This window comes from Camelina sativa, chromosome 4 (genome assembly GCF_030686135.1).
Source record: "Camelina sativa cultivar CO46 ecotype springtype chromosome 4, ASM3068613v1".
Taxonomy (NCBI): Eukaryota; Viridiplantae; Streptophyta; class Magnoliopsida; order Brassicales; family Brassicaceae; genus Camelina; species Camelina sativa.
In genome coordinates this window covers 18,221,182-18,247,893 of record NC_141883.1, presented here as the reverse complement: position 1 = coordinate 18,247,893, position 26,712 = coordinate 18,221,182, and the positions used below count along the sequence as shown (strand labels likewise).

General features: G+C 40.4%; 3 protein-coding genes, 1 non-coding gene and 2 pseudogenes across 7 annotated transcripts; 5 read left to right on the top strand and 1 right to left on the bottom strand.

Annotated features, from left to right (window-relative positions):
- Window positions 1-7,445: 7,445 nt before the first annotated feature.
- Window positions 7,446-7,552, top strand: LOC147945925 (small nucleolar RNA R71). The gene has a single exon (XR_015597925.1). It is a non-coding gene; the product is annotated as a small nucleolar RNA R71 (small nucleolar RNA).
- Window positions 7,553-10,230: 2,678 nt separating this feature from the next.
- LOC104780475 (transcription factor LUX) lies at window positions 10,231-23,668 on the bottom strand. Of its 2 annotated transcripts, none has more exons than XM_087510293.1 (3): window positions 22,376-23,637; window positions 21,368-21,561; window positions 10,231-10,576 (listed from the first exon to the last, which is right to left on the bottom strand). In XM_087510293.1, the coding sequence occupies exon 1, from the start codon at window positions 23,417-23,419 to the stop codon at window positions 22,415-22,417; it is 1,005 nt and encodes a 334-aa protein (XP_087366419.1). In that variant the 5' UTR covers window positions 23,420-23,637; the 3' UTR covers window positions 10,231-10,576; window positions 21,368-21,561; window positions 22,376-22,414. The 2 variants fall into 2 exon arrangements, with proteins under 2 accessions (XP_087366419.1, XP_087366418.1); XM_087510292.1 differs by lacking the exon at window positions 10,231-10,576 and adding an exon at window positions 14,070-20,714 and having other exon boundaries at window positions 22,376-23,668.
- Window positions 12,388-13,987, top strand: LOC104780476 (UDP-glycosyltransferase 76E6-like; annotated as a pseudogene). The gene is made up of 2 exons (XR_015596818.1): window positions 12,388-12,931; window positions 13,001-13,987. The product of XR_015596818.1 is annotated as a UDP-glycosyltransferase 76E6-like (transcript).
- Window positions 14,290-15,112, top strand: LOC104783842 (UDP-glycosyltransferase 76E11). The gene is made up of 2 exons (XM_087509412.1): window positions 14,290-14,596; window positions 14,844-15,112. The coding sequence occupies exons 1-2, from the start codon at window positions 14,290-14,292 to the stop codon at window positions 15,110-15,112; spliced, it is 576 nt and encodes a 191-aa protein (XP_087365538.1).
- Window positions 19,731-20,852, top strand: LOC104783840 (flavonol 3-O-glucosyltransferase UGT76E12 pseudogene; annotated as a pseudogene). Its single transcript, XR_015596301.1, has 2 exons — window positions 19,731-19,907; window positions 20,085-20,852. The product of XR_015596301.1 is annotated as a flavonol 3-O-glucosyltransferase UGT76E12 pseudogene (transcript).
- A 466-nt stretch (window positions 23,669-24,134) lies between the features above and the next one.
- Window positions 24,135-26,299, top strand: LOC104780474 (protein DCL homolog, chloroplastic). Its single transcript, XM_010504975.3, has 3 exons — window positions 24,135-24,734; window positions 25,638-25,752; window positions 25,984-26,299. Exons 1-3 carry the CDS (start codon window positions 24,403-24,405, stop codon window positions 26,152-26,154), a joined length of 618 nt encoding a protein of 205 aa, XP_010503277.1. The 5' UTR covers window positions 24,135-24,402; the 3' UTR covers window positions 26,155-26,299.
- The last annotated feature ends 413 nt before the right edge of the window (window positions 26,300-26,712 follow it).

The window sequence follows — 26,712 nt, the reverse complement described above, 5'->3', positions numbered from 1 at the left end:
TAAAACTGCAAACAAGCTTCACCAATTTAATTCATGCATGCAATCGATTTTAAGCAAGAAATATTGCAAATAAAATCCTTCCAATTTAACCATGCATGCAAACCCTTTCATCCAAATTTTAAGCAAGTCCAACTTACTCTAAAATGCATCCAAGTTCATTTTCGCATGGTGATTCCTAGCTCAAATTCTATGTGCATTTAAACATGAATTAAGCATGAATCCTACCATATTTCACATGCATTAACTTAAACTGATTCTAACATGAATCTAGTCTAATTGCATCACACAAAGGAGTATGTGCAAGGATCTAAAGATCAATGTAGCACTCCACACACAATTACCACAGAACTCACATTGGGGCAACGGATGATGGTTGGACTTCACTGCACCGCGGATCAGACAACTCCCTCTTCTTGCATCCACCGCGACTTCACAGCAACTCTTCCTCAATTCTCTCCTAGTCCGCAACAGCGTCTCCCCCCCCCCCCCCTTGTCTCAACAGATTCACCCTCCGAGCAACTCTCTCTTCTCTTGGATTTGAGAGCAAAAACCGAGCTTTGAGTGTTTAGGGTTTTCGAAAATGAGAGAAAAATGATCTCAAGGGTCCTTTTTATAGGTCGAGCACACCCCCTCTCTTCCCTTAGTGCGATTTGACAAATGGCAAGCATGTGCTTGCCTGTCGCGCGTGTAAGCCAATCGCCCGCCACTTGGCGCACATGAGCTTGCATGTGGCGCGTGAAATGCACTCTCCCTTGCATGAAATTTTATTGGCCCAAATCATAAGAACACAATAATTATGCCGCCACTATCTCCTCTTCCTACGGCAAAATCGTCCTGTCTTATTGTATGGCATGTACGGTATCGTTCGGATATCTCTCGGCCATGGGTCGGTCTTGGTCCAGACTGCGTTCGGTTCCTCCGGACTCCCTCGATCTTTTCTCGGACAACTCTCGGTCCTTTCTCCCTTCGGTCCTTCCCGTCCCTTCCGGCACTTCTCGGACCGTACTGTCTTTCTTGGTACTAGACCGTCTCTTCCGCATACGCAGTTTTCCGCATAAACCGCCAACTCCCGATCGGTCTTAAGGTCTCGATCGTACATCCGGCCACTTTGGTCTTGGCTTGGCCATTCTCCAACTCGCGTATTTTTCCTCGGTCTTCCTTTGGCCTTTCTTCTTTGTTTTTCTTCCTCTTCCTCCCTAAGTCTTATCCTGGCCATTTCTCCGAACTTTTATTTTGGGATTTCTGCCCTTAGTGAGGGTCACTACATTCTCCCCCCTTATAAGAATTCGTCCCCGAATTCTCAGGCCTTCTCCTTCTTTTCTTGTGTTGTCGATACTTCCTGACACCTGCGTCCTCGTCTTGTGATTACCATCACATTAATATGTTCATTGAATTACTCTTGGAAGACTAAACTTCCCTCACTTCTCCTTGGCTTTCTTGTTGACATAGCCTTACTCCATTCGACACTTGATCCGCTTACACCATTGGCTGATGCTTTTGGAAAGCTTCTTCATCTCCAGCATCCACTTGGTTCCTCATATTTTCAAACTCTTCAAGTACGAAGGCTTTTTCCTTATTGTACCATGACTTGTCCACTTCTTTAGATTTTTCGACTCAATACTTCTCTTTCTTCAACTTATGCTTGATACTTCTCTTGGCTTTTTTAACTTTGCGCTCCATAGGTCTTCAACTTTTTCCTGATTTCTTCAGCTTCACTTAGCTTCTCTCCCCGACTAATTGAACTCCTTTTTCTTGACTTATATCTTCATTGTCCTTGATTGACTTCAACTCTGGACTTGTTCAAATGATCTTGGTAGAAATTATTGACTTCTCCATCTTCAATGTTTGCCTCCATTTGCGAACTTCTTGTTCAATTCCCATATCTCCACCAACTCCTCGCCATGCTCGATTCAGCGGAACCTTACTGGTTTCAAAACATAGTCTATGCTTTAACCTTCCTTGATCGACTTCTTACTTCACCCAACTTCTTCTAGCTCCTTTACTCATGAGGTGTGGTTTGATAAACCTTACTCATCTCTTGCCACTTAGCATAATAATGCTTTTTCTTCGCCCTTACTTAGCATAATAATGCTTCTTCTTCTCCTTCTACGCATCATCTTCTTGCACCTTTTATTTTTATTTTTTTTTTTGGAATTTTCTTGCTCATACTTGGTTCGACCTTCTCAATTTGTTTTGCCATTTTCGATTGATTTGCACCGCTCTTTTGCTCTTCCGATTTCTTAGGATTTGCCTCATCTTCCTCCATCATTTCTCTCTTTTTGCTCTTTTTTTTTTTTTTTTTTAACTGGTTGCCCTTTCTTGGTGGAACTTTCTTGAACCTTTCTTGGACTTCTTTTGTTTTGTCTAATCGCGTTTTGTGGTGACTTACGTGAATCCTCATCAATCACGCTGATGCAAGCTAATTATGAAAATAATTAACTATGCAACCTATAAAACTCAAGGAAATCAAAGTAAGCAGTTAAACAAGCAAAGATTAGCACACAACAACACAACAACACCAAAAACACGGCTAAAGAACACAAAGTACTTTACAAACGAAGAAAGGTACAGAGGTTCTACACCACTTAGCCGATACTTCAAGGGTTTGGATCCTAGACAAACATAACAAAAGTTAAGTCTAGAAGCTTACAACACTAGGAAAACTATCCAACCCTTACACGCAAACCTTAAAGGAAAACTTCCCTTACTCCCAACCATTCTACCGGTTCCTGCGCTTGGTACACTCTTTGCAACTGCACACACACGCCCTAGCCAGCCCATCAGTTCCCGGTTCAGCGGGAGACTCGGTCGAGATAGAGGCAACAAACAATGAGGTTCCAGCTTGATTCATCGGGTTCTTTTCATCTCTAACAGCTCGGGCTAACGGGTTCTCCCCCGTATGCACAAGTTGGCTTGATGGTTTCTCTCCCTCTCGCACAACTCGGTCCGGACAGCTATGAGTGAAATGTCCACTCCTCCCACTCTCGGTACAGATAATATGATCTGGGATCAACGGACGCTGCGGTATTGCTCTCCAGCAATGATTATTCAAGTGTCCCGGTATCCCACACTAATCACAAGGCCTCGAATGCCTCATGTAATCTGGGTTCGGACAATGATAGGCAAAGTACCCTCGCATCCCACAGTCTTCACACTCCGCATTCTTTGGGGACAACATACGTCTAAGCGCTTTCCTCCAACAGTTCCTAGTCCAATGTCCAACTCCCTCGCACAGATCGCAATAAGGTTGATTCCTCATATTGACTTGGTTCGGATACACCACTCTCTTTCGGGCAGTGGCTCTAGTCCTTAGTCGGCCTCTCGGTTGCGAAGTCTTAGACTGCGCGTCCGGCTGATCTCTCCATTGCATCTCCTTATATGTCATCCTCGGCCTCTTTGAACTGCTCTCTCCTTCCTCGAATCTTACATGCCCTCGGTTCAATCTCCTTAACTCGGAGATCCTCTCCCATTCCAGGTCTCTTGGTTCCTCCTCTTGATCAGCTAACACCATCCGCAAAGGTATGGCTCGAATAGGACTGTTGTGCCTCGGCACAACCTGGTCTAGTACTACTAGGTCTGGCACCACTTGATCTGGTCCACCTTGGTCTCTTACATCTCGGCTTGAACTGGTCCTTGGTCTCGCGTCCTCTCTATGTTCCACACTTACGTCAGCTTCTTGGTTTCCATCTCTCGGTATCGTTTCTTGATCACTCCTTGGTTCTACCACCAAGGTCGGTATCCCCTCGTCCTCGCTTGACAAAATCTCGATCACCTCCTCAAATTCCTCCCTTCTCGTCGTCCGCTCCTCGGACTTAGATTCTCCGTCACCTGGATTCTCTTTCCTCTCGGCTTCCGGTACTATAGGCTCACCTTCAACTCCACTTGTTCTCTCTGGTGAGTGCAATTCGTTCAACATACGAAGAATTCTTGTAACCGTCTCCGGTCTCTCCTCCACCGGTTGTCCCGCACTGGTACCCCCAGTCTCGGGTGTTACCCCATTTCCACTAGCAGCAGCTTCTTTTCCTGGTGCATACACCTCCGTCAAGAAGTTCAAAATCCTCTCGACTGCCTCCGGGTACTCTCTCATATAATCTTCGGGATTAATATCATCGTATTGATCCTCCACAAGTTCCAACAATAACTTTTGTAACTTATCGGCGAGCTCAACTTCCGCCTCTCCATGATCTCCGATTGGACAGTTTGAAAACTTCCTTGAGCATCTATCCTGACTTGGATACGACTTGGCTCCCCAATCTCCAACACAACCGTCTGATCATCATGATCCACTTCCACTTCTTCTGATCCGTCCAGACACTCGGATGGATCGGTCTCAATAGACAGGTTGTCATCGTCTCCGACTAATCGCCAATCCACACTCCAAGTGTTCGGATCAATTGGCCCGTGACTACTTTCTGACTCCGTCGACAAATACCCATTGTGATACTCATAACCCTCATGTCTTGGCCCCTCTTCTCCTGAACCATCCCCGCAACCTGAATCACCTGAAGACATCTAAACCCACACAAAAGAAGGTCAGATGCTAACCCCTTCTAAGGTTTAACTTACAACTAGACAAGCAAACAACCGGATAAAATTTGTGTTTTTGCAACACATTACTCGATAAAACTTTGAAATGCACAAGTGCTCGCAGGTTCGAAAACACCGCTCTAATACCACCATTGTAACGCCCCCGAACCGCCGTACGGCTGGACAGGACCGCGGACGGCACCGGAACGCCACATGTGTGGGAACCGCACCCTGGTGGTCTGGTCGAGGGACAGAAGCTGCAGCTTCCCGACCAGTCCTCCTGGACGCGACTAAACCCGCGGCCAAGGTTCACTTAGGCTTTGCAACCCTTGCGTCCCGCACGCGTTGTGTTGACCCGGACAAGGCCGAGTACCATTTGCAACTTGCCTTGTTTTCCCGAAATCCGAATATATTACTTTAATAATTCATTTTATTGGAAAATAAGTCATCAAAGAAATATACATAGATAGTCGGATAATTTTACACATATCATTTAGGAAAATATAGGGTTTTACAAAGAACACAGAAAACCCTATCCGGTACCCTAATGTTTGCTCCAGCTCTAGACTCACTTAGGCTTCCTGCAAGACAAAATAATATCATGAGTAATCTAAGATTACTCAGTGAGCCTGGGCACCCCTTTCCTAAACAGGATTCTAGTTCTCCAACCCGACTACCCCAACAGGCAAAGGAAACAAGCAAGGCAAAGAAGCCAACAAGCAATCAAAGCAACGCAACAGAAACAATCGCGAAAGTTATAAACAACAAACAAGCGAGAGAGGTTAGAACGACACGACTCAACTCGGACGATCTACACTCGCTATTCGCAGAAAAAGACGACTAAAGGGAACAAGGATTACTTGACCACTTTAGACTCTTAACTCTTACACAACTCGCAAAGACGACTAGAATAAAACAAGGAACACTTGAAATACTCTAGACTCTTTCACCTAAGGGCCCTCGATAATCTGTTCCGTTCCACAACATTTCCCATGCTGAAACCACAAAGGTAACCAGCATGAGCCCACACAAATGCTACATCGTCATGTAGCGGTCACGCTAGTAGCTAGCTAGCCGTGACATTGTCCCGCGCGAGTGGTCATCGGGAAATCTTGCGAGACAAACAATATTTGGAACAAAAGATCGACTACACTATTCTAGCTACGACTCAAGAAACAAATTCGAGAGACTTAGCTAAAATACACCAACAACTCAAGCAAGAAAATCAAGCATAACAAGAAGGAAAATCAAGCAAGAGAACATGCAACAATCAACAAGCAACAAGAATGACAATTCATGCAACTTAGATTGTCCTACAAGCATGCAACCACTTTAAGCAACTTAATGCAACAAGTTCAATTATGCATGCAAACCAATTTTAAGTGATTTAACCCATATAAATCCTTTAAGTCCATTTATGCATGCAAGCCAATTTTTAAGCGATTTAACCCTTTAAATCTTTTAAGTCCATTTACGCATGGAAGTTAACCTCAACCAAAATTATGCAATAAAAATTGCAAACAAGCTTCACCAATTTAATTCATGCATGCAATCGATTTTAAGCAAGAAATATTGCAAATAAAATCCTTCCAATTTAACCATGCATGCAAACCCTTTCATCCAAATTTTAAGCAAGTCCAACTTACTTTAAAATGCATCCAAGTTCATTTTCGCATGGTGATTCCTAGCTCAAATTCTATGTGCATTTAAACATGAATTTAGCTTGAATCCTACCATATTTCGCATGCATTAACTTAAAGTGATTCTAACATGAATCTAGTCTAAATGTATCACGCAAAGGAGTATGTGTAAGGATCTAAAGATCAATGCAGCACTCCACACACAATTACCACAGAACTCACATTGGGGCAACGGATGATGGTTGGACTTCACTGCACCGTGGATCAGACAACTCCCTCTTCTTGCGTCCACCGCGACTTCACAGCAACTCTTCCTCAATTCTCTCCTAGTCCGCAACAGCGTCTCCCCCCCCCCCCCTTGTCTCAACAGATTCACCCTCCGAGCAACTCTCTCTTCTCTTGGATTTGAGAGCAAAAACCGAGCTTTGAGTGTTTAGGGTTTCCGAAAATGAGAGAAAAATGATCTCAAGGGTTATTTTTATAGGTCGAGCACACCCCCTCTCTTCCCTTAGTGCTATTTGACAAATGGCAAGCATGAGCTTGCATGTGGCGCGTGTAAGCCAATCGCCCGCCACTTGGCGCACATGAGCTTGCATGTGGCGTGTGAAATGCACTCTTCCTTGCATGAAATTTTATTGGCCCAACTCATAAGAACACAATGATTATGCCGTCACTATCTCCTCTTCCTGCGGAAAAATCGTCCTGTCCGACCGTACGGCACGTATGGTATCGTTCGGACATCTCTCGGCCATGGGTCGGTCTTGGTCTGGACTGCGTTCGGTTCCTCCGTACTCTCTCAATCTTTTCTCGGACAACTCTTGGTCCATCTCCCTTAGGTCCTTCCCTCCAGCACTTCTCGGACCGTACTGTCGTTCTTTGTACTAGACCGTCTCTTCCGCATACGCAGTTTTCCGCATAAACCGCCAACTCCCGATCAGTCTTAAGGTCTCGATCGTACATCCAGCCACTTTGGTCTTGGCTTGGCCATTCTCCAACTCGCGTATTTTTCTTCGGCCTTTCTTCTTTGTTTTTCTTCCTCTTCCTCCCTAAGTCTTATCCAGGCCATTTCTCCGAACTTTTATTTTGGGATTTCTGCCCTTAGTGAGGGTCACTACATCTGCATTCTTGATACTGTTGCTTGATGCTAGCCTTTCAATCAATTGTTCAGCTTCATCTGGATACCTTGTCTTGAAATTCCTATCGCTAGCAGCATCCAAAGCCATCTGATACCTCCAGTCAATACTGCTAAAAAAGATGCTAATCAACTGCACCTCTGAGAAACCATGATGCGGACAGTCTCTCTGATATACTTTGAACCTCACCCAAGCAGCTTTGTAAGATTCAGCAGGTCCTTGTCTAAAGGTGGAGAGCTTAATCCTCAGCTCATCAGACATCGCATCATCATAGAAGTAGTTCAAAATGCCACCTTGATGTCATTCCAGGTCTTCAGAGATCCTGGTTTAAGTTGCCTTAGCCAATGAGAAGCTTCCCCAACAAGAGAATAGGGGAAGAGCTTGCAGTAGAGATAGTCCTCTGTGGCTCCATTAGCCTTGATGCTGGTGACTATATCCTCAAAGTGCTCAATGTGGTCTAAGGGCTTCTCATGTGGCAGATTCTGGAAAGGGCTTTGTCCAACAAGAGCAAAGTATGCAGGCTTAAGCTCAAAATCATTCCTGGGAAATGGAGGAGGGACAATTGTGGAGCGGTTCTCATAGAACAAGTCTGGTCCTGACAAGCTCTCCATTGTTGTCCCGTCTAGCCTAATGGTTCTGTTGGTTGTGACCTTCCAAATCTGCACCATTCGCACCGTTTCTGGCATTGCGTCGTTTGACGCCAATGTTGCGTCGGTCGATGCCGTCTTGGTTGCGTCGATCGATGCCATCGTTGCGTCGCTTGACGCCACATGCATCATCCTCAACCACGATAAGTTCTTCCTGAATAACTCGTCCTTCAGCATCAAGTTTCTGGCCTTGCTCGTTGTACACATGACCCTCTTGATCCCTCAAAACTTCAGCCTCATCAGGTCTCAATATGAGTGTTTTGACCATCTTCACTGATTTGGCTGCTTTTGTGTTTTCACGCTCTAGTTGTCCTAACTCTTGATTTGTAAGCTTCACAACTGGACCAGTAGGATTTTTCCTGGTGCTAGGCTTAGGCATGTACCTGAAGCACACAAGAGAAAAGAAACAAAAGCGTGTCACGCGGGTGACCCGAGTTCGATCCCCGGCAACGGCGCCAAAATTTGATATGCTCAAATTTACCCTAGAGCTACTCTCTCAAATTAAGAGATCAATTGTAGTACTTAGGGATCGAATCCACAGAGACTCTAGATCACACAATAGATTTATTAATCTTTTAATTATGCTAAACCAAAATTATAATTTAAATAGCAATGCAAAAACAGAAAATAAAAGAGAGGTAAATTCAGATGGATGAAACGCTATGCCTAGGGAAATTCTCAGGAAATCATGGAAAATTGGATCAATTAATTAAGCAAGCAGGATTCAATAATTAAGCACCGTCCTTGAACTCTAAACACAATTGTAAAATAAATCAGTTCTCACTGCAAATATTATCTAAGTTTATAAAATCCGAAAATCCAAATCTCTTTGCAAAATTCAAGTTAAAAACCAGCAATAAAATCAAGTTTAGATAAGTTCACAAAATTACTAAATCAAATCTCTTTGCAAGAAGTAATTTTTCTCACCAAAGGTTTTTGTCAGGAAAATCAATTATATTCTCATATTAATTAATAATCCTAAGATCAAAATCCATATGACTAATCAAAGATCTAGCATTAAGAACAACCTATGGTGAAGAACAAGAAAGATAATGAATCCAAACAATTAATCAATCTAACAATCCATGAAATCCCTAATGAAAAACCCAAAACCCAACAAGCAGATCTACTCAGACATAATTGTAAGAACACAAATCATGAATAAAATAGTTAGCATTAAGAGATTAAAGGTAGAAGAAAAGGAGTGATGAATCTTCTCTGAAGGAGTCTTGATTCTTCTCTCCAAAAACTCTTTAAAAATCTCTCAGGGTTTTCACTCAAAATTTGCAGGGAAAAATAAAGCTTAGGTCTAAACAATGATCATAAAAATCATATAAATATTCCAAAAACACGTCCAGGTGCTAATGATGCAAATATGGAAACTTTGGGGCAGCTTTGTAAATCTTCAAAACTTGTGGGAAAACTTCTTATTTGTCTTGTGGACACTGCATCGATCGATGCAGACTTCTGAATTCGCCTCTCAACTTCGTAGCTCATCCTCAATGCTTGATTAAGCTCCAAATCTTCATATTTAGCTCCCATCCATGCTAAATCCTATAAAGACTCAAAAGACTTTAAAAATACCAAAAAGACTCTATAAATAAGACTTATATCATGACTAAAAACACCTAAAAATTATGATATATCTGGCGTCACACTATCGAACACTTTTGATGCACAGAAAAATCTAGAGTTTAAAACAAGGTGATCAATCCTACTTTATCATTAAGATCATGTGAATCAAAGAACATATGGTTGAGAACTCTAAACAACAATTAAAACATCAATTCACTGAATCTCCTAATTGGAACCCTAAAACCCAATAAGGAAACTACTCACTCATGTTGCAGAAAATAACACAAAATATATGAAAGAAATCATGATCGAATTGATAATAAAGTAAAAGGATTTAGAAATCTTCTCTAATTTGTCAAAGAGGATGGATTCTTATCCCAAGGTTGCTTATAGTGAAAAGAGATGAAAACTAGCTAGAAAATAAAGCGTAGAATGAATCTAAATTCCAACTTAGGTTTTTAAGAAAATAAGAAAATGTATTTATAGTGTCTCGAAATGAGGTAAAAAGTTAGCCTGCTTAGGGCATTATCGCAGTCATTCGTATATCAGACTGGCGGGTTTCTTAGACAGACAAGTTTGTACATATACATGCTGGTTTAGACGCTTTTACTTATCTCGATGGATCTCTCAAATAGGCGGGTTTTTACGTGAACTTGCCAGTTTAGACTTCGTTGCTTAGCGATGTGGGTCTCTCATATACTTGTTTTCTTGTTCAACAACCAACATCCATATCATATCATATCATATGCTTGTTTTTATTCACAATTACTCATTTTTCTTTAAAGTATCTTACAATCCATAAAAACTCGATAAAGAAATAAAAACTCCAAAAACATGTTTTGACTAAATAAAATATATAAAAGAGAAAACAAATACTCAAAACTGATAAAAACACTATATATCAATGAGTCGAAAGATCTATGTGCATTGCGGTGTCTTTGCTTTCCTACGGTAAGCCTTCCCATCCTGCTTACAAGCTGTGTACTCCAAGAGATAAATTTTGTTGATTTCATATATCAAGTCCATGATTCCATCTTTTTTACATACTTGTTCACTAGAAAACAAAATATTTTTGTCTTGTCATTGTTGCATCATTATAAGAAAACATCAAATCAAAGTAATATGATAGCCTCTGCCCTTAAATAAAACTTGAGAAAAAATAGGCTGCAAGTGCTCTGACCCCGTAAGGCGTTAGTAGGCACTTAGTTAAAGACAGAAACATAATCATGGATAAAACATAAGTACATAACTAAGCACAGCCCTAAAATTATAAACTCCATTTCTTACATACACAAACCCCAATTTTTTTTTTTTTTTTGGTAACAGTATAAACACTTCTGTTTTATTAAGTTTTTAGAAAAATATGATCTTTAATTTTTTTACTTAAGGTGCAATATTATTGTCCCGGATCAAATTAATTTCTGGACTCGAACTATATATACACATATCATAATTTAGTATGAGACTGATTGTAAGTCATCATTGTGTAAATTTTTGGAAATTGAATTGACACTTATATGCCAATTTCTTTATCTATCTTAACATTTTTGAACTACATTTTTGTGTCATCCTCTCTTATCTTTGTATCCAAACAAGTCTCAACTAAATTCTCTACATTCCTTATAACCAAACACAATCATTTCCTTATTTGATAATATTAATTTCCTAAAATATATCTATCTAATTTAAATAAATATGTTAGATTAAAATATAATTCTCCTTTCATTTTTATTTAATCTTATATTTAATTATTTTAATTACTATTCAGTACATAAAGTTAATAAAATTTTAGATTTTTTTCAGCATATAATATGATTTGAATTTTTATAAACAGATATATATTAAAAATTGTCTTAGGATATTTGTAACCAAACAAGTATATCCACATATAGAGTTCGGAATACATTTTTGGAGTACAATAGGGTGCCATCACTTTTTGCCAACTTCGAGTCAGGTTTTTAACTAAAATTATAACCGATTCAATTATTCGGATCTTCCTTAAGATTGCCGAATATTTTGGGCTGGTTTTTAATTCATAGCATACTTATTTACATCCAATTAATGTCAATTAATGCCCATTGTATCTTAGGAAATATCTAATTTGCATGCCGAATTTTTATGACTGAATTTGACAAAAAGAATTGATAACCTAATTTATGTAATCACATCCTCTTAATCACATCCCTATAATATAGCAACTAATTCAAGATGAATACATCTTAGGAAATATCTAATTTGCGTTTAATAAACGATTACATATTTGATAAGATCTTATTAGCTTTAAATATACACTATTAATCCAATAATATCAATTGAGAATCATAATAAGAATATGCCAGATCATTTATTCTTAAATCATAACTAACAAATCGTAAAATGTATATTCTCAACTTGCGAATCAAAAATATCTACAAAACTCTATTTACGACCGTTAACAGTATATATATCAACAAAATAATAGATCCGTAGTGTAAAAACTAGTTTAAATGAAAGTTAATTACATTAGCTAGTCTGCTGTGCTCTCAACACACCAAAACAATTTCATGAAATATTAATAAAAAATATTCGAATTTACTGAATTAATACTGGTTTATACTTTCTAGTAGTAGAAAAATATGTAGTGTGGAAAATGGTCACGCTGTATATATCAACTCTTTGGACTCTCATGCTGTAATTGAGTTAGCTTAGGTGGCTTCCACCAAGGACTCTCATGCAATAATTGAGTTAGCTTAGGTGGCTTCCACCAACAAAAAGGAAACATGCACGTTTTCCTTAGAGTTAAATAAATGTCATTTTCTTCCTTTTACTAAACGCCCATGCAAATTAATTTTCAATAATAGTAGTAAGTTGGATCAGTTATTTAAAGATGTTCCGCAATGCAACTTGAAACGATAGAAAGAGCAAGAGAGAAATAGCCGAATAAGTTAAGCAATGGAATAAGGAAGCTGAGAGAAGGATAGTGTTAGTTCCAGTTCCAGCACAAGGTCATGTAACTCCAATGATGCAACTTGGGAAAGCCCTTTACTCCACTGGTTTCTCTATTACAGTTGTTGAGGGACACTTCAATCAAGTAAGCTCTTCTTCTCAACACTTCCCTGAGTTTGTCACCATCAAAGAAAGCTTACCAGAGTCTGAATACGAGAAACTTGGACCAATCGAGTTTGGGAAAAAGCTCAACAGAACAAGTGAGGCAAGCTTCAAGGACTTTATAGCTCAGTTACGTTGTTGCTGCAACAAGGCAATGATATTGCATGTATCATCTACGACGAGTTCATGTACTTCTGTGCAGCAGCAGCTAAGGAGTTCAACCTTCCCAGTGTCATCTTCAGCGCTAATAGTGCTACAAATTACGCTTCCTGATGTGTACTAAGCGAACTCAATGCCGAGAAGTTCTTGGAAGACATGGAAGGTGCTTAAAACCAGCTTAATAACCCATCCCGAAACCATTTGTTTCACCTAACTTTTCTTTTTTTTGTAGATCCTGAAATGCAAGACCAGGTGGTGGAAAGTTTGTATCCATTACGATACAAAGACCTACCGGTTTCAGGAATGGGGCCACTAGAACAAGTTCTTGAAGTCTGTAGGGAAGTCACGAACAAAAGAACAGCTTTTGCTGTTATCATCAACACGGTGAGCTGCCTTGAGAACTCGTCTCTGTCATGGTTGGAACAATACATTGGAATTCCGATCTACCATATAGGCCCTCTTCACATGACACCTTCCCCACCTTGTAGCTTACTTGAAGAGGACAGGAGCTGCACTGAATGGCTGAACAAGCAGAAACCGAGGTCAGTGATAGACATAAGCCTGGGAGGCATATTTGACATGGTCACCAAGGAACTTTTGGAGATGGCTTGGGGGTTGTGTGATAGTAACCAACCTTTTTTATGGGTCATCCGACATGGCTCCGAGTCATTGCCAGAGGAAGTCAGTACGATGGTCTCAGAAAGAGGAGGATACATTGTAAAATGGGCACCACAGATTAAAGTACTTGGACATCCCGCAGTGGGAGGCTTCTGGAGCCACTGTGGATGGAACTCAATACTTGAGAGCATATCAGAAGGAGTTCCAATGATTTTGTAGGCCCTTTCATGGCGAGCAGAAGTTGAACGCAATGTATATAGAAAGTGTTTGGAGAATAGGGTTCCAGGTTGAAGGTAGTAAAGTGGATAGAGGAGAGGTTGAGAGAGCTGTGAAGAGGTTGATGGTGGACGGTGAAGGAGCCAGGATGCAGGAGAGAGCCCTCGTTCTAAAAGAGAAGCTCAAAGCCTCTGTGAAAAGTGGGGGTACCTCATACAACGCTTTTGATGAGCTTGTCAAGTACTTGAAGACAAAGTAAAGATGTTGAACGACATCTATTATCAGAGATGGTTGAATTGTGTAGATCAAGTTAGATCTTGCAAAAATTTAAAGTATGTGGTTTTTTTATGCGAATAAAAAAGCAATAAATAATTGTTGCATCAAAGTATCAAACACAAGTATCTCTCTTGGCAGTTTGCTCAATATATAATTGTTGCATCACAAAAGAGCCAATTAAATGAAACAAGAGGACAAAAGCATCTTTTTATTTTGGTATTTGGTTACTCTCTAACAAAATAATTGAAGAGTTGAAACAAGAGGCGCACCAAGAAGATGAAGCATACACCATCTACCACATGCTTCACATAACACAGATAAATTAATGTCCACGAGTCTGACAATCTGATATTTATAGTAGAAACATACTTCTTTGAATAAATCTCATAGATGAAAATCTTAGGACCCGAAATGGAGGAGAATCAGGGGAGGAGACGACTAGTCCTGGTTCCAGTTCCAGCTCAAGGACATATATCTCCAATGACACAACTTGCGAAGAGCCTTCACTCTAAGGGTTTCACAATCACAGTGATTCAAACCAAGTTCAATCACTTTATTCCTTCAGATGACTTCACTGATTTCCAGTTTTTCACTATCCCAGAAAGCTTACTGGAGTCTGCTTTGAAGGATCACGGAGCACTACGGTTTCTGCTTAAGCTCAACAAAGAGTGTCAGGTGAGCTTCAAGAACTGTTTGTGTCAGTTGCTGCTGCAACAAGGTAATGAGATCTCATGTGTTATCTAGAATGGGTTCATGTACTTTGCTGAAGCTGCGCCAAGGAGTTTAAGCTTCCAACTGTCATTTTCAGCACAACATGTGCCACGGCTTTTGCTTCTCGCTCCGTATTTGACAAACTCTATGCAAACAATGACCTGGCTGACTTGAAACGTACTCTCAAATTCTCTGTTTCGGGTTTTCCTAAGTCTCTATAATGTTGTATCACTATGGTTTTGACCTTTTCGCAGAACCCAAAGGGCAACAGGATGAGCTAGTTCCAGAGTTTCATCCCCTGAGATATAAAGACTTTCCGGTTTCACGATTTGCATCACTAGAAAGCACAATGGAGTTGTATACGAATTCAGTTGACAAACGTACAGCTTCCACTGTGATAATCAACACAGCGAGCTGCCTAGAGAGCTCATCTCTGTCTTTTCTGCAAAAACAGCTAGAGATTCCAGTGTATCCTATAGGCTGTAAGATGTATAGACCCAAGTTCAGTCCAACAACAAGCTAAAATGGGCTCAATGGAAGTAAAGCCCACTGCTGTTGCTTATGTCCAACTAGCTTCAGTCTCCAACGGTAACAGAGGAAAGTCTCTCACCGCATGTTCTTCCCGTACGGTCAAGGATCCAAGGCCAGCTCATACTACAATCCAAATGAGGAACATGTTCAGTCCTTTAGCGTCACCAACAGTCTGTTTTTGATGACGACACTTGTGTACAATCCATCTAGTTTGTAATCATTAGGTTTATCATTGCTCCACTATAAAAGGACAATGTGATGTAAAACCTAACTTCGATGAATGAAGATACACTTTTGAGCCTCCTCTTACAAGTATTTACTAGGTTTCATAACTATTCCTTTCATGGTATCAGAGCACCGGTAATACTCCTCAATGGCTACAACTGAATCTTTTTCTTCCGCTCCTCTTTCTATTTTTCAAGTTGTGACCGTCAAACTTAATGAGTCCAACTACTTGCTATGGAAGACTCAATTTGAGTCTTTCCTCTTACCTCAAATGCTACTTGGTTACATTGATGGCTCAATCTCGCGTCCAGATGCAACTCGTTCTGTTACTGGTCCTGCGGGTGTTACTATAGAGTCGAATCCAGAGTTAGCGAAATGGGTTCGTAATGACCAACTGGTTATGGCGTGGATCTTTGGTTCTCTGTCTGAACCGGCACTTCGCGCAGTCTATGGTATGCACTCTGCTCAAGAGGTATGGTCTGCTCTTGCTAAGAAATTTAATCGAGTTTCTACTACTAGGAAATTCAAACTGTAGAATAGGCTGCGTGCTTGTCTCAAATATGGTTGCTCTATGGATGAATATCTGAGTGAGCTAAAGCAAGTGTTTGATCAGTTCGACTCTATAGGATTTCCTATGACTGATCTAGAGAAGATACATGGCTTGTTAACTGGTTTAGGAAAAGAATATGAGTCAGTTGCTACTGTGATTGAACATTCTATGGATACAGTGCCTGGTCCTTGCTATGAGGATGTTGTTTTCAAAGTTATTGCGTTTGATGACAAGCTGAAGACTTACTCTGCTGCTCCATCAGTCACACCACACCTTGCCTTTCAAGCTGAGAAAACATACTTTGACAGGGGATCTTCCAACAACAGAGGAGGACGATCTGGTTCTCGAAATGGTTATAGAGGAAGAGGTAACTACTCTACCAGGGGTCGAGGTTTTCAACAACACGGGAGTAATCAGAATAGTGCTTCCTCTCAGCCTACCTGTCAGATTTGTGGCAAATATGGCCACAATGCTGCCAAATGTTACAATCGTTACAATGAAGACTTTCAATCTCCTGAACTACCTACTGCTCTTGCGGCTATGCGGGTTTCAGAAGGTGAACATCACAATGGGACTGAGTGGCTTCCATATAGTGGTTCAACTGCTCATATCACGAACTCAACAACAAATCTTCAACAATCACAACCATATAATGAAAACGATTCGGCCATGGTTAGAAATGGTGATTTTATACCTATCACGCACATTGGATCAGTCCCACTGCAGACTTTGACAGGTAAATTCCTTCCTCTGAATGATGTTCTTGTCTGTCCTAATGTCACTCAGTCTCTTTTGTTTGTATCAAAGTTATGCTCCGATTATCCTTGCACGATTAAGTTTGACTCTGATAGTGTGCGTGTAAAGGACAAGCATACCAAGCAGCTCCTCACAACCGGAAACAGGAGTAAGGATCATTATGTGTTGGACAACCTTGCTTTCAGTGCTTTTTACTCAACACATCAGCTTTCAACTAGTGATGAGGTTTGGCATCAAAGGTTAGGGCATCCAAGTGCAGAGATTCTTCAACACTTATCATCAACTGCAGTAATCTCAGTCAATAAACGTACCAACAAGCTTTGTGAGTCTTGTAGGCTTGGCAAGAGTGCTCAACTTCCTTTCTCTTCTTCTACTTTTGTAGTTAGTAAACCTCTTGAGAGGCTACATTGTGATTTTTGGGCTCCTGCTCCTGTCACCTCTACTCAAGGGTTCAGATATTATGTTATCTTTGTTGACAACTACTCTCGATATTGTTGGTTTTATCCATTGAAGAATAAATATGATTTCTACTCAGTTTTTCTTCTTTTCCAAAGTCTTGTTGAGAATCAGTTTAGTGAAAAAATCAAGATGTTTCAGTGTGATGGTGGTGGTGAATTTATCAGTACTCAATTTGTCAATCACCTTGCAAATTGTGGGATCAAACAACTAATATTGTGCCCTCACACGCCACAACAAAATGGCTTAGCTGAAAGAAAACATCGACATTTAACTGAACTAGGACTCAACATGATGTTTAAAAGCAAAGTTCCACAACAATATTGGGTTGAAGCCTTTTTCACTGCAAATTATCTTAGCAATCGGCTGCCTTCGTCTGCTCACAAGTCTTTTCAAAGTCCTTATGAATTTTGTTCTCTGAAAAACCGGATTACTCGTCTCTTCGCGTGTTTGGTAGTGCTTGCTATCCCACACTGCGTGCTTATGGTGGAAACAAGTTTGATCCAAAGTCACTTAAGTGTGTGTTTCTTGGCTATAACGACAAGTACAAGGGTTATAGGTGTGTCTATCCTCCAACAGGACGTGTGTACATCAATCGGCATGTGCTCTTTGATGAAACTATTTTTCCCTTTATCGATGCTTACTCTAATCTTCTCCCTCCAACAACAAGCCCGCTACTGTCTGCCTGGCAACAAAGCTTTCTAACTCCATCAAGTAATCCGGATCAACCTCTTGCTCCACCAGAGATTTCAGTGTCAAGTTCAGTCCAACAACAAACTCTGGTTCCTCCGGTTGCAGAGGTTGTAGGTCCTGTAACTACAAGTTCTGAGTCAGATCCTGTAAACACAACTTCTGATTCAGACACTACACACACGGATGAAGGTTCGTCAAGCGAGGCTTCACTTTTCTCAGAGGAAGATTTCCCTCCACTGCAGACTACTGTCAACGATCATCCTATGATAACTAGAGGAAAGGATGGTGTTCGAAAACCAAACCCAAAATATGCTCTTAATGCCACTCACACCACTGTCAAAGAGCCTAAAACAGTAGCTTTGGCTCTAAAACACCCAGGATGGACTGCATCAATGGGTGATAAAGTTGAGTCATTTGTGGAAACGAACACTTTCAATTTGGTTCCATATCAACAAGATATGAACGTACTCGGTTGCAGATGGGTCTTCAAAGCAAAACTTAAGGCTGATGGGAGCTTGGACAAATTGAGGGCTTGTCTGGTAGCCAAAGGGTATGATCAAGAAGAAGGAGTTGATTTTTTTGAAACATATAGTCCAGTAGTTCGAAATGCAACAGTTTGTATGGTTCTTCATGCTGCAACAGCTCACAAGTGGGAGATCAAACAGCTAGATGTCAAAAACGCCTTTCTACACGGCGATTTAAATGAGACGATGTATATGAACCAACCTCCTGGATTCGCCGATAGTGATCATCCGTCGCATGTATGGAAGCTCAATAAAGCAGTGTACGGATTAAAACAAGCTCCTCGAGCATGGTATGATAAATTCAGTAAATTTCTTTTGCAGTTTGGTTTTGAGTGCAGCTTTAAGGATCCTTCACTCTTTGTCTATCTTAAAGACAACAATCTCATCATCCTGTTACTTTATGTGGATTACATGGCCTTAACTGGGAACAATCCTCAACTGATTGATGAGTTACTTCATTCTTTAAGTCAAGAGTTTCGGATGAAAGATATGGGCAGGTTGAGTTATCTTCTTGGAATACAAGCTCACTATCACTCTGCAGGGTTATTTCTTAATCAGCACAAGTATGTTGAGGATCTTCTTCTTGCTGCTGGGATGGCTGAATGTGCCCCAGCTTCAACTCCACTTCCTTTGGAGCTCCAAAAGGTGAAAGGGCAGGAAGAGTCTTTTGATCAACCGACTCTGTTTCGAAGCTTAGCTGGGAAGTTACAATATCTTACTCTTACGCGTCCAGATATACAGTTTGCAGTGAATCTTGTGTGTCAAAGAATGCACTCGCCAACAGTAGCAGATTTCAGCCTATTGAAATGTATACTCCGTTATATAAAGGGGACCATCGACTATGGCATCTCCTACTCCAATGACAGTGACTCGACATTGCGTGCCTACAGTGACAGCGATTATGCAGGATGTCCAACAACAAGTAGATCAACCGGTGGGTTCTGCACATTTCTTGGTAAGAATCTAATTTCATGGTCTGCAAAACGACAGACTTCAGTATCTCGCAGCTCCACCGAGGCTGAGTATCGTTGCCTCTCTGATACGGCAGCTGAAGTAACCTGGTTGAAAGACCTTTTGGATAATGTTGGGATGCCACTCACTCATGCACCTAAGTTATATTGTGATAACCTATCTGCTGTGTATCTTTCTGCAAATCCAACGCTTCACAAGAAGACTAAGCACTTCAAAGTGCACTACCACTATGTTCGGGAGCAGGTTGCAGAAGGCACTTTGGTTGTTTATCACATTCCTGCAGCTCACCAACTTGTTGACATTTTTACAAAATCTCTGCCAGTTCAAGTTTTTGCTGATCTACTGTTCAAACTTGGTGTGGTCTCATAGCCCACCCAAAGTTTGCGAGGGATGTAAGATGTATAGACCCAAGTTCAGTCCAACAACAAGCTAAAATGGGCTCAATGGAAGTAAAGCCCACTGCTGTTGCTTATGTCCAACTAGCTTCAGTCTCCAACGGTAACAGAGGAAAGTCTCTCACCGCGTATTCTTCCCGTACGGTCAAGGATCCAAGGCCAGCTCATACTACAATCCAAATGAGGAACATGTTTAGTCCTTTAGCGTCACCAACAGTCTGTTTTTGATGATGACACTTGTCTACAATCCATCTAGCTTGTAATCATTAGGTTTATCATTGCTCCACTATAAAAGGACAATGTGATGTAAAACCTAACTTCGATGAATGAAGATACACTTTTGAACCTCCTCTTACAAGTATTTACTAGGTTTCATAGCTCTTCCTTTCATAGGCCTCTGTTCCCACAAGTCTGCTTGCAGAGAACAAGAGCTATATCGAATGGTTGAACAAACAAAGGGTAAACTCGGTGATATACATAGGCATGGGAAGCTTAGCTTTGATGGAAATCAGTGAGGTGATGGAAACTGCTTTGGGATTGGCTGCTAGCAACCAACACTTTTTATGGGTGATCCCACCAGGGTCGATACATGGTTCAGAATGGACAGAGTCTTTGCCTAAAGAGTTTAGTAAGACGGTCTCGGATAGAGGTTACATTGTGAAATGGGCTCCACAGAAGAAAGTACTTGCTCATCACGCAATAGGAGGATTTTGGAGCCATTGTGGATGGAACTCAACACTAGAAAGCATCAGCGAAGGAGTTCCCATGATCTGCTGGCCATCTACGAGTGATCAAAAGGTGAACGCGAGATACGTGGAGTGTGTTTGGAAAACTGGGATTCAAGTGGAGGGTGAGCTAGACAGAGGAGTGGTCGAGAGAGCTGTTAAGAGGTTAATGGTGGACGAAGAAGGAGAGGATATGAGGAAGATAGCTTTCAGTTTGAAAGAGCAGCTTAGAGCCTCTGTTAGAAGTGGAGGTTCTTCACACAGCTCGCTGGAAGAGTTTGTACGCTTGATGAGGACTCTATGAAGCAAAATTAGAAATTAGTCTCTGTTTTACTTTACCATATCTGACACTGAACACACAACGTTAAAAAGTAATGTTGAAGAGAATAATTACTTGTGTGGATATATTAAGTAATAAATGCACCTTTCTGTTCTAGAAGAATCTTGCTACTATATAAGAAATAAATCACAGGGGAGACAAAAGTGATAGGAGGATAAGGTTTGTCACTGAATGTATGATGCTCTGCGAATCATATATAAGTGATAAATAGATTACGATCTTATATTGTAGACGAAGAGGGCTTAAAATATTTATCTAAACCTCAAAGTAGAACCCTACGTGGCTAAAACCAATAAAACACTATGTCAGCAAGAAAAAGAAAAATAAAAAGGCTATTGCTTTTGTTGGAATGTCACTTTCTACCTTTTTGTTGGAAACTTTCATTGGCTAGTGGCTCTCCAATCAATCGTAAGGTTATCAGTAAAGAGAAAGGTCGTCATATGATATGAGGAAGAGAGAGATTTGTTATAAAAATGGCCTCTTTTGAAACATTGGATTGGTTAATAAATTTCAAAGTAAATAAAAAGTAAAAGATTGTGTCTGACGCCATCTCAAAGAAATAAACAATTAACAACAATGCGAACCAGATGCCTACAGGAAAAGGGAGTTACCTCACAAGAAAGTAAACGAGTATATGAAACTTGTCAAGAAGTCTTTAAGTATGCATTGGTGCTCCAAGAGTACTGACTGCTTTAGCTTCAACATGATATGTTTGTTTGATCTCTCCTTGGAGTGGGAAAACTCGGCATATGATAAGAAATTTCTAAAGATGTGACAAACTGGAAAAGTACGAGAAGCCAAGAACCTGTACCAACAATCAAATATGATCAAGCCTTGTAAAGACGCAGATAATATCGAAAAGCATAACGATACCTACCTGAAGACATGGAATTTAACTGAGGAAAACGAAACATATGAGAGAAAGCGATTCTATGATTGGACATAAACTTAACTATTTCGAAAGCAGAGAGATGCTCATTCTACCTAGAAGCTCACTGTTAATATATCTTGTCGAAATGGAAACTCATCATAAAGACTTTCCCAATGAGGAAAACCAAAACCAAATAACATGAAAGTATAAAACTACCACTTTGGTGACTATCTTTCTATAAGCAAACTATAAAAGTTACACTTGTGCAGCACCCAACAATATCAAGCCACATTACACATATGCGCTCTCTTGGGTTAAGACTTAAGAGCATAACTCATTTACAGGTATTCAGTGTTAGTTACTTAAATTCTGAATTCTCAAGAAACAATCTACAGAACGAGTTTATAATTCCAAAGATGAATCAAACCTGATCTGGATTTACATTAGGTCTCAAGTCACATGAGAGCAATTTGAATACTACTTGTCAAGAACAGTTCAACTTAGTACGAGACTCTTAAAAATCAAATTCTACTATTAGTTGATGATGTTAAAACCACCAAACAAAGTGATTAAAAAAGCCTTAAGACTTTTATTATATACCATTAATAGTAAAAAAAAAAAAAAAAAAAAAAAAAAAAAAAAAAAAAACACAGAAACTTGATGAAAATTCGATCAAATCTTGTAAGAATCCAACTGTACTCAAAAAGACACTATTTTCTCAGACTTCCACGAGCAAAAACAAGCTCACCTATCTCTTCTTCCCCACATCTTCTTAAAGACTCAGTTTTTAATTCTCATTCGCGCTACCACCACCAACGGAAGGATAAGAAGCCATGGATCCAAACTTATTCTGCTGCATCATATACGGATTTGATTCAAATGCACCAGATCCAGCTCCACCAGCTCCATGATGATGATGATGATGGTTCTGATGATAAGGATCATGACCTTGATTCTGATGATGAAACCCTTGCATACCCATATGATGCGCATAAACTGGCATCTGCATCATCGGCTGCCCTCCATACGGTACTGGAATTGGCACTCTAAGTTGTCCAGCCGATCCATTCCCCTGGCCGTTACCGCCACCGATGTCTTGAAAGCTCTGTGGAGGCACAGGTGTTGAAGAGAAGAGCTTATCCGAAGCAGAGGGACCTTCGTTAGTCAAACCCTGCATCCTTTTAAGGTAAAGCCTATACTTCTGGAGATGAGAAGCAACGTTCTCTCGAGTTAGCCCTTCGACGTTCATCAGCTGCATGATCGTCTTCGGAACCGCGTTTTTGATCCCTAAGTGAGCCACAACATCAACGAATCTCTTGTGCAGCTGCGGCGTCCACACTAAACGAGGTCGTTTCAGTGTTTTCCCAGATAGATCTTCAGTTCCTGAATCTCCTTCCTCCGCCGCCATCGCCGCATCCGGATCCACACCGCCACCGCCGTCTCCATCTCCGTCAGATATCTTCTGCTTCTTAAAATCCGATCCAGGACTACTCGATCCGACTCGATCTTCCTCCTCCTCCACCGCGTTGCTATTATTGTTCGACGACGATGTGTTGGGACCTGAAGATCCGCTTCGCAGAGACGAGAGCGTCGTCTCCGATGCGCGATTCACATCCTGAACCGTACGGCTCCGTTCAGGTGTGATACTAAACGCCATCGCCAGATTCACCGGAATCAAAGAGTAAGAAAGCGATGCTAAATCATCGTCGCTTGGTAATCCCATCTCCCATTCCAGAACCCTATCTCCGTCGCCGGAAACATCGTAATCGCTCATCCTCACTTCTTCTCCCATTTTTTTTTACTCTCTAATTTCTCGAAATTCAGGTAGAGATTAAGCTCCTCTTGAAGCTCAGATTCTTCGGAGAAAAAAAAGCTAAAGATATTTCGTGGAGAAGTTTGGTTTGTGAAGACGACGGACGACGAGAAGAAAAAAGATTCAAAAGAGAGAAATTAAAATATCTTTTGAGTGGAAAGAAGAAAAAAAAGCAAAAAAGATAAGTGAAAAAGCGAAATATCTAATTCCAAATCGGCCTTTTGTGTTAGTGCCAACGTGGACGAGTTAACAAGATATTTTAGATCTTCTAATAAATATCTCTCCAACCGAACATTTGACACGTGTGTAAATATCAGCGAATCTCTTCACGACACGTCTTGAGTTCAGGTTCTGTAACAGTAATCTCGTTGTAGGTGATTAGTTGCTAAGGAAATTACCAAATTAGGCACAAAGAAGGAGTCACGTGGATTGAGAAGGACCAAGTCAGCTATCTTCGTGGGTATTGTTTAGTAATTTACTAAACGACTTAGCAAGTTGCGTTCGTGGGGCGAAGGAGAGAAAAGTGGGCAAAGCCCGGTGGGTTCGGCCAGCTGGAGAGTGAAAAGAGGAGAAAGATTCGGTGGTGAGTAATGTACATTACTGACACGCAGCGGCGTTCTCTGAGCCGTTGGATTGTTTGTTTTAGATATTTATAGAAGTATCTAAAGATCAATCTAACGGCACAGATTTGGCAGGAATTTTTGGAAAAATGAAAATAATTATTGTGGAAAAGCCGAGAGAATCTCTTTCGTCAGATGGTTTAGTCACTCTGTTGGTTTCTTTAACGTCTCGGGTTCGATGCCAAACTTCGTAACCTGAGACAAAAATCTGAACGAAACGTTATCTTCTTCCCAAATTTCTTATTTTTTGAGATTCTCTCCAACTCATCTTCTTCGAGTGACTTGTACAGATTAGGTCCTTAGGAATTTAACTCGTTATTGTTCTCTCCTTGATTGTGGTCGATGACCTCGCTACTCCTTCTCAGAAGTCTTCCGCTCCTCCGTAACGGTTTTTTAAACCACCGTCATCAAGTCGGTATCGTAGCTGGTGGATTTCTCTCTCAGCGTCGGCGTTTATGGTGTTCGCTTGCTGATAAACCACAGTTTTACGAGGATAATGGCGACTCTGCGGCGGAGCGATCCGGTGCGGCTATGAATACGGCGTCGCCGGTTGTTGATAACAGCTGGCGTTTTGAAGATCCTGATTATCGGAAATGGAAGAATCTAGAGGCGGAGATACTTCGAGATATCGAACCTATTTCTCTTCTCGCTAAAGAAATTCTTCATTCGGATAGGTAAATTCGAATTTCGTGGGATAGTTTTGGTGGAATTGTAGTTATTGGTTCAAGTGTTATGTTAGATAGAGTAGTGTCAATGTTTAGAATTACAATTTCAATCGAAGTTTAGGTTGTGGTTGATCTCTCTGATTGATCATGAAGTACTTGGAATGAATCCCTCATGTTCTACAGTAGCTGTTTCATGTTTGGATTAATCCTGAAGAAGGTATAGGCTCATAGATTCTTCCAATATACTTAGTCTTTGAATGGTTGTACAGTATGCTCCAGAGCAGACTAAAATTGGATTAGTCTGCATTTAATTTACCATTCACCATTGCATACCAGTATGCATTGTTGCATACTAAAAATCTCCATACTAGTATGCATTTGAGCGTACAACTCCATATCATTGTAAATTCACTATTGGTCTGCATTTTTCATTCTGCTCCTCAAAAGCTCCATACTAATATAAACTCCATACTAATCTGCTCCATACCACAGTCCAATGTTTTGCATACCAAAATATTGGTATGCATTGTCCGGTTTACACCATACCGTACAACCATTCAAAGCCTTAATGAACATTGAGACACTATTTGGCCTTTGATGTGAACGAATCCATGGAGTCATGACCTAAGGTCACCAAACTGCTATGTGAAGAGGCCATACTACTTGTAGTTGTAGAGAAGTTTTCCCTGCTGCCGTTATTATTGCTTGGAAACTTGATCGGATTATAATGGTCATTGCAGAATAAGCGTTCTTTATGTAGTGATATAGATGCTCTTGTATCTTCAGTATACTGGAACCATAGCCAAATGAGAACTGTTGATATTTGAAGCTAGCTGCAGTGCATAACTTGCCCTTTTGTGTAATTAATAGTACTACAGTCCGAGTGAACTGCTTTCCTTATTTGATAAACAGGTATTTTGATGGAGAACGGTTAGAATTTGAGGATGAGAAGATTATAATAGAAAAGCTTCTTGCTTATCACCCCTACTCGAAAGATAAAATTGGCTGCGGTCTTGATTTTATAATGGTACGTAAATTCGAGAGAATCGATCTCTCTTTTTCTTTAAGCTCTACGCATATAGAGTTATCTGGAGTTACTGTGCATATTCTTGGACCACCATGAGAGATAGATGATTCACATAAATGCTTTTATCTAAAGTTGTGAGAGAAATACATGTTTATAACCATCCACAACTCTTCATTTGCTTTCTGTCTGTGCTTGGGAATACTTATGAGTGGGGCTACTTGTTAATGGCAGGTTGATCGGCATCCTCAATTCAGGCACTCGAGGTGCCTCTTTGTTGTGAGAACAGATGGTGGATGGATAGATTTCTCGTACCAGAAGTGTCTTCGAGCTTATGTCCGAGATAGGTACCCGTCACACGCTGAGAGGTTTATTCGTGAACATTTTAAACGTGCTAGTAGCTAAAAATCTGTAATACCGTCCCTCTCTTCATCACACAGCAACTTCTCATATAAATTTTGCTGAAATCACACAATCAGCTCTGAAGCATTGTTGTACAAAATTTATAATTTCTCAAATCTATTGGAAAGGCCTGAATCAGTTAGGAAAATAACAGAATAGTAGTAGTTGGTTGGTTCAGAACATTTCTAGATACTAAAATTTCAGTCTTTGGAGAAAGAAACATTTGAATATTGTAAAAACTTTTTTTTTTATCACAAACTCTTTCCGTAAGATCGAAGTAAAAATATTCAAAGTCAAATAAACTAGTTCAGACAAAAGCCCAAAATGGACAACCTCAAAAAGAAACCCAAACCAGTATGCCTTTGTGTGTCCAAAGTCCAAACGTTGAGTCAGCCATAAGAGACGAATCTACTTTATTCCAACCCATATTTGACTCCATATTTTTATATTATGTTGATGATCAAGATTCAAGATGATATTTCCCTACATTTATTTATTTATTGTATTTGTTATGTTAGTTTAGTCCCTACATTTATTTATTGTATTTACTAAAACCTAAGA

Coding starts and splice junctions, on each gene's coding strand:
- LOC104780475 (XM_087510292.1), bottom strand. CDS start 23,419: ATGGGAGAAGAAGTGAGGATGAGCGATTACGATGTTTCCGGCGACGGA.
- LOC104780474 (XM_010504975.3), top strand. CDS start 24,403: ATGACCTCGCTACTCCTTCTCAGAAGTCTTCCGCTCCTCCGTAACGGT. Junction 24,735..25,637: donor GAAATTCTTCATTCGGATAG/GTAAATTCGAAT, acceptor TTTGATAAACAG/GTATTTTGATGGAGAACGGT. Junction 25,753..25,983: donor GCGGTCTTGATTTTATAATG/GTACGTAAATTC, acceptor TGTTAATGGCAG/GTTGATCGGCATCCTCAATT.
- LOC104783842 (XM_087509412.1), top strand. CDS start 14,290: ATGGAGGAGAATCAGGGGAGGAGACGACTAGTCCTGGTTCCAGTTCCA. Junction 14,597..14,843: donor TCAGTTGCTGCTGCAACAAG/GTAATGAGATCT, acceptor ACCTTTTCGCAG/AACCCAAAGGGCAACAGGAT.